Source organism: Engraulis encrasicolus, chromosome 5 (assembly GCF_034702125.1).
Source record: "Engraulis encrasicolus isolate BLACKSEA-1 chromosome 5, IST_EnEncr_1.0, whole genome shotgun sequence".
NCBI classification, from domain to species: Eukaryota; Metazoa; Chordata; class Actinopteri; order Clupeiformes; family Engraulidae; genus Engraulis; species Engraulis encrasicolus.
In genome coordinates this window covers 6208128-6215627 of record NC_085861.1, presented here as the reverse complement: position 1 = coordinate 6215627, position 7500 = coordinate 6208128, and the positions used below count along the sequence as shown (strand labels likewise).

The 7500-nt window shown below is 44.1% G+C and overlaps 1 protein-coding gene and 1 long non-coding RNA gene across 2 annotated transcripts in view; one reads left to right on the top strand and one right to left on the bottom strand.

Annotated features, from left to right (window-relative positions):
• Window positions 1-7500, bottom strand: part of LOC134448888 (uncharacterized) — a 405753-nt gene that overhangs the window by 17310 nt on the left and 380943 nt on the right. The window lies entirely within an intron of this gene.
• Window positions 1-7500, top strand: part of npr1b (natriuretic peptide receptor 1b) — a 133375-nt gene that overhangs the window by 124377 nt on the left and 1498 nt on the right. Inside the window, exons 19-22 of the mRNA XM_063198571.1 lie at window positions 1-68; window positions 508-576; window positions 1142-1316; window positions 3833-3931. The exon at window positions 1-68 is cut by the window's left edge and continues 56 nt beyond it. Coding sequence (XP_063054641.1) covers window positions 1-68; window positions 508-576; window positions 1142-1316; window positions 3833-3931 — 411 coding nt within the window. The remainder of the gene's footprint in view (window positions 69-507; window positions 577-1141; window positions 1317-3832; window positions 3932-7500) is intronic.

Sequence of the window (7500 nt, the reverse complement as noted above, 5' to 3'; positions counted from 1 at the left end):
CGGTCACCATCTACTTCAGTGACATCGTCGGCTTCACCGCCCTCTCGGCTGCCAGCACTCCCATGCAGGTAACACACGCCAAATCGCATTTCTTTTAAATCACAGTGTAATTACCAAAAAATAAAAAGGTATTACATTTGTTATTAATTCTCAATATAGCACCATGTGGCATTTTTTATTTGTTTTTTTGGATGCAGTGCTCACGTACAGTCACTTTTACAGGTGCCAGAAAATGGTGTCAGACAGACAGACACACTTTTTTTGAATTTATAAAATTATTGTATTTATTATTACTATTATTGCTATTATTATATACATTATTATTATAAAAATCTAATTTACTATATAATAACATTGTATTGCAGTTGTTATTATTAATCAGACTATACATGATGCACTGTTGTTCTATTCTGTGTGATGTCTGTGCTGTTGTCTTTTCTCTTTTTCCTTCTGTCCTGTCCCTCTGTGGCTGACTACCTCTCTCCTTGTTGCTTATTTGCACTTCAGGTGGTGACCCTCCTCAACGACCTTTACACCTGCTTTGATGCCATCATTGACAACTTTGATGTTTACAAGGTATAGTAACTACACTAGAGTCCTCACTGCCAGCAACTATTTGCTTATTAACCCATTTTAGCCCAAGGAACCTGAAAAAAAAGCTTGTTGAATGCCTACATCCTTTTTGGGAAAATGTGCCCTCTGCCCATTAAAACCTATATATCTCAGACTCTGAAGCACATAAAAACATGAAATATGTTTCAGTTAAAAGCTAGGACCCTGTCCTTGCATGAGAATGTGTTCATTCAGCTATAAAATACCCACATGTTAATAAAAAAAACCCTCAAATCTCAAAAGACTGAATGCAACTCCAGGCGCCAAAGGTCAAACAGCGTGTCTGTCCTTGTGTCTGTAGGTTGAGATTATCGCGGATGCCTTCCTGGTGATGTCTTGGGTTGGGGGCTAGGGATACCGCTCCTCCATTGTCATATACCTGTTTCCTTGTGTGTCTGTAGGTTAAGACCATAGGCGATGCCTACATGTTGTTGTAATACACTGTGTCTGTCTGTGTCTGTAGATTGAGACTATATAAGAGATGCCTACATGGTGGTGTTGTAATAAACTTGTTTCCTTATGTTTGCAGGTTGAGACCATAGGTGATGCCTACATGGTGGTGTCGGGGCTGCCTGTGCGTAACGGGAAGCTGCACGGCCGAGAGATCGCCCGTATGTCGCTCGCGCTGCTGGAGGCCGTCCGCACCTTCAAGATCCGCCATCGGCCTGACCAGCAGCTCAAGCTGAGGATAGGGCTACACAGCGGTGAGCACATGCACAGGAGGAAACAAATGCAATGTTACAGAATCATAGATGTCGAAAGTAAAAGTTTTTTTTTTTTTAAGCGGTTTCCTTCCAACACCAAACATAAGGCCCATGGCAGATGGTTTAATCCGTCCCCAGATTTGTACGGAGAAAACAGTCAACGCTCAAGATATACTGTACCTGCTAACATCCACATCGATATGATTGACTAGCAATGAGATTCCAATGTGAAGCGGAAATGTGTGATTACTTTACCGGTGCGGCCCACTTGAGATCAAATTAACTGTATGGCATGTGGCCCCTGAACTGAAATGGGTTTTACACCCTTGGTGTAGAACAGGGGTCAGGAACCTTTTTGGTGGAGAGAGGCATTTTTTTAAAATACATTTTCATGAGAGCCATACCTTTTTTTTAAACACTGAATAAAGTATGTATTTCAATTAAGCCCAACAATTTTAGAGTGTACTGTGAAGTTATTGCTTTTATTGATAACAGGTAAGTATAGGGTTGCCAACTGTCAACTTCATTATGGCAAGGGTCTGGGAGAATTTTGTATTTCTTAGATGTAATTTCCTGCATTTTAACACTTTTTAACCTCCCTTGTCCCGTTTCAACTCAATATGGAACCAGTACTTTTACTTATGAATACAGGATGATTCCATATTTCAAGGGATGGTTGGCAACCCTAGATAAGTAAGAGCCATATATAGTTCCCAAAAGAGCCACATGTGGCTCTAGAGCCATAGGTTCCTGACCCCTGGTGTAGAACCTCTTAGAGCAGGGATGTCAAACTCAGGCCTGGGGGCCATGACCTGTGGAGTCATTTTATTTGGCCCACGAGATCATTCCAAATGTGTATTACAATTGGCCCACATACACTATTATTTCATAGCGGAACAAGACTTGAACATGTAATTTGGTGTGTCACAGGAATAAGAGTGGGCCCAGGCCAACAACAACTGACACTCACATGCAACACAATATGTGCAAGCACGTTTGAACTACACGCACACACAATTTCAGTCCATTTTTCAAAATAAGTATTGAGTTTGGCCCGAGACTTCATACCAGATTTTGATTTTGGCCCTCAGTCAATTTGAGTTTGACACCCCTGTCTTAGAGCATGCCGTTCTGCCTGTGGAATATGTTGTTGTTCGCTGAAATAACATTAAGACTGCATCGCAGCATTACTACATTGCTACTTTCATTATAGCATTCCTACATGTACGACGTTGTGAAACTAAACGAACACTAAGACTCACTCCATGCTGTGCCAATAGAATAGTGTGCTTTCACAACTTATTTGTTCTTTGAATGAAATAAAGTGTCGACGGCCTTCAGATAGTGATAAACAATGGACATGTGTGTGGAAAGACATGTGGGTGTCATCGCCCAACAGAGATTGCAGAATTACAATACAATACAATACAGCATGTATTTACTGTATATAGCACAGTATCACAACTGTGATGTTGAATTCAAAGCGTTTTCAAAATACACACTCACACATACACATTCCCATGTTCACAAGGCAGCTCTGAAGGTTGCGGCACGGCGCTAATTGGGCAGGGTTCACGTGAGAAAGTTCACACACATGCACACAAGCACATGACAGTAACATACACACATACACATTCGCACATAACATGAAACGGAAATGTAATTGGCAGGCACCAGAATTCAGCTCTGAAAACATGTACAGCTCTGTATTTCAGTGTAGCAAAAATAACAGACCAGGGGTGCGTTCCAATATGCGACCTTGCCTCCTCCACTTGTGCTTGTGGCCTCGTACCACGAAGTAATACGTCGTGATGACATCACTGACAGCAGCATTATATTTCAATATCTCGCAAAAGCTCAATTGTCAAGTAATTTTCTCACTTTCAAGCAGGATGGTAAATGAATAATAGTCCAAAAATGGTTTTGGCTAGGCTGACAGCGGGTAAAATTAATTGTTTTCTCCACGGAGGTGGGGCGTAGGCAAAACGTGAGGCCACAATCCCAAGTGGATGATGCAAGGTCGCATATTGGAATGCAACCAAGGTGTTGAATCTGTCAGTGGCACTTTAGCACTTTATACCCCAAAGAGGAAACACTATGTGGAAGTGGGCGTGTTTATCTCCCCAATGCCCCCTGGGGGGCTGTAGCGCCCCCGTTGAGAAACACTACACTATGTGGAAGAGTGGGCGTGTTTATCACTCCTGTGCACCCATCCTCTCCATCAGCCTCTGGACGAAACCAATGTCAATGGTCATTGTTTGTGTGTGGGTGTGCGTGTGTGCGTGTGTGCTTATGTGTGTGTGTGCGTGCGTGCGTGTATGCGTACATGCGTACATGCGTGGGTGTATGTGTCTTTCTGTCTACGTATCTGTCTGATTGTCTGTGTATTTATGTGTTCTGCATGTGTCTATGTGTGTGTGCGCGCATTGTTTGTTTGTGTGTGTGTCTTTCTGTCTATCTGTCTAATTGTCTGTGTATTATACATTCTGAATCTGTCCGTATGTGTGTGTCCACAGGTCCTGTGTGTGCTGGTGTGGTGGGATTGAAAATGCCTCGTTACTGTCTCTTTGGGGACACAGTCAACACATCCTCACGAATGGAGTCTACTGGCGAAGGTACAACACATGTGGCCCCTGAAGTTAAAGTAAACAACAACAACAAAGAAATAAGGAGCGAGGTCACTTGCGCTCCAGCCTTTTTGGTGCTCACAGTCTGGGACTGTAGTCAGTTGAAAACAAGCTGGTCCACTTCAAAAGAGACTGGGTCAAGGATGACTGGAGCTTGCACCACAATAAATATCAGCAAAACGTATCCTGTGTGTTCCAGTCATCCTTGGCCCAGTCTCCTTTGAAGTGGACCAGCTTGTTTCAAACAAAAAATAGGATTCACGTCCACTTTTACTCTAAGTGACTACTTCAGTTCTTTGTCCTCTTTTGTAAGTCGTGTCCTCTTTTGTAAGTCGCGCTGGGTAAAAGCTTTTGGCTGAATGTAATGTATAATCCTATCCTCCGATTGTGGCTGCCTCGTCTCGCTACAAATTCAACATCGCGGCCCATCAGCACATGATCATGCCCGGAGGTGGATCTTTCCATTTTTATCCTCATGCGGAAACGGGGATAAAATAAGAGGATGGAATAGAATTCAGCTGACGAGGCCTGAGAGAGAGGAGGGTGTGGGGCGGGAGAAGGGGAGAGAGAGAGAAAGAGAGAGAGAGAGAGAGAAGGGCTGGGAGAGAGAGATAGAGAGAGAGAGGGAAAGAGGTGAAACAGATAGGAGCAAGGTTTTTAAACAGCCAACAGAAGGTAACTAATACCCACCGCCAACCTCCACTCCTACCCCCACCCATGCAGAAATACCGCCTCATTTAATATGGATCAGAAAGAGGTGCGACTGTGAAGGGAGGGCAGGGGATGGAGGTCTGGGTGCAGCTGGAATGGAATTAGGAATCGCCACTGACATCTGTACATTAGGAATGGCCATTGACCTCTATACCAACCGTATCTCGGTACATTCGTGAATTCCTTACGAGAAAAACAGAAAAAAACAACTGTAAGCCTCGTGGTGCCATTGCGAATAGCCCTGTTTCTCGTGGTTGGGTGACGAAAGGGGGAATTGACAATTGGGGTAGTTTGGTAGTTTGGAATAATGCGGACGGACGTCAACAATCAAGCGTGAGTGAAGGCTAACTGGAAACGACGGTAATCAAACATTTCTAACAAGTGATTTAGGGTTAAAGTTAGGGTTAGGGTTAGGGTTAGGGACAATGTTGGAGGAAGGGAGAGATGGCATGAAGCTGGCACAACAACAGCGCTCCCCTCCCGGAATGCACGCTGCTCGGGTGGTCTCTCTCTCTCTCACTCGCTCTCTCTCGCCCTCTCTCGCCCTCCCTCGCCCTCCCTTTCACCCACTCTCGACGACAGCGTGCGTTGCGAGGTTATATCGTAACGGCACCACGAGGCATACAGTTGATTTTTTCGCGAGACTGGGCTCTCTATACATTAGGAATCACCTAAATGACTCCTGAATAAGCAGAGTATGCAGAGCGCCTGGGGCACCAACCACTATGCCCCCAAAATTGGGCCCTCTTAAATTGAGATTGATTAAAAAACATCATGAAAAAAATGATTGAATGACATTACAAAGCATATATTTCATAGATAATAGATTATTATTATTATTATTATTACCTCCGCCAGGAGGTTATGTGATCGCCCGAATTTGTGTGCGTGTTCGTCACGCTGCTATTACATGGCCTTGTGTGTGTGTTCGTCACGCTGCTATTACATGGCCTGCCACAGGGTGCGCAAGGACCGCGCAAGGACCACTGAGGAGGAGCCCTGAGCAGCACCACTTACTAACTGGCGTACCTTCACACAGACACACCGGGGCAGAGCATTGAAGTGAAATGCATTACCGCAGTCAAAATCGCTATCAAAAAGCAGCCTTAGCTACAGTCTCGCAGATCGTTTAAGTTCACAATGCTGTCACAAAACATTCATATAAAATGAAGCTCAAAGAAAGGCGCGCGCGAATTGCGTTAGTCCACGGTGATTTGCTGCTTCCCCAATCCACGCGCACTGAAGCCATCAGCACTACAAACATTCCATAGACTAGTTCCTAGACTTCATGACGAATGAACGCTGGAGATGCGGCGAACAGTGGTTTTCAATACGAAATAGAGAGCAGGCCCGGGTGCCGAACATCTGCCCACACCAACTCGCCAACTCACCAACTCGCAATAACCCTCATGAACGGATTCCCAGGTAGGAGGAACTTCTCCAACCAGTGTAGTGTCGGGGTAGGCAATGATTCCGCTAGCTGCGACCAGTCGAGTGGACATGTCTCTCGCTAAGCAATTGCGTTTGCAGCACAACGTTGGTGTCACGATATTGAAACAGCTAGAAATTATACAAGTGGATTTACCTCTCAAAGGTTTGTTTAACCTTACGAAATAGCCCAAAACAATAACTGACACCCCACAACCATTTCATTCTGATTCAATAATTAAGTGAACGGCTCAAAGTAGCCACAGTAGCCTATGTTGTCTTGTTATTACTATATATAGGCCTGTGTGTGTGTGTGTGTGTGTGTGTGTGTGTGTGTGTGTGTGTGTGTGTGTGTGTGTGTGTGTGTGTGTGTGTGTGTGTGTGTGTGTGTGTGTGTGTGTGTGTGTGTGTGTGTGTGTGTGTGTGATTACTGCTGTAGAATATGTAGGCCCACTACAGGTGTTGGCCAATGAAAATTGTTCTTTTTAATTTTTATTTTGTTTTAGATGGTAGCCTAATGAAAGGCATGCTGCCAATCATCAACAATGTGACTAATATGTAGCGATGAGTTTCAGGCTTAAGTGCATTTTCAAATCACAGAAGGCATATAGCATGAACAATCACTTTGCCAATAAAACAATCAAAGGTTAACTAAACAGACCACAGCTAGAGGACATGTAAATGATAAAAGAGACAGATAGAACTATAATTTGGTTACGACTTGACGGTTCAATTACCTGAACACAAATTCTATGTAGCCTATAGGCCTAAATTAGGCCTCCACACCTACTGAACTTCCTTGGCGGAGGTCTGCGTTCTCTGAATGCATTCCTAGTTTAATTATGCGGGGGGCTTGGTGACCAGCTATGCTTAGGGCCTCCAAAACCGGCCCTGAGCAGCCTAGTAAACCAGCGCCACCCGCTGGACGCCAACATTTTTTGGCTGCAAGTCTGGCCTCGCATCGTTGTAGTGGTCTGCCAGGCTTGCCAATAATCTGGCAAACCAATCACAACGCAGAGATTTTTTTAAATCAAAGCAGGCAGGGTTTTGAGGGAGTGACGACGTTGGGAAAGCACATGAACGAGAAAGATAGCACTGATTGTCCAGAGCGCCGGCCTATAGGAACAGGCACGGTTTAAAAGACAACGGGTTGTTATCATCAACAATCTTCGGATGTACTATTCATCGGGGCCAGACTAAATTACACTTCACAATCTCACATTTAGGCTGGTTTATCAGGCTAGGCCCTGAGAGCATGCATCACACCTTCACAGGGGCTGTAGTGCTGTATCAGTCAAGATGTGATTTTTAAAAGTGTTCATAACACAATTATTTGTTAATTAGACAGGTTTTGCATATCGGAATGGTATGGTATATATTTTTTTTAATTAAAAGCTTACTTGACTTGACTTGAAATA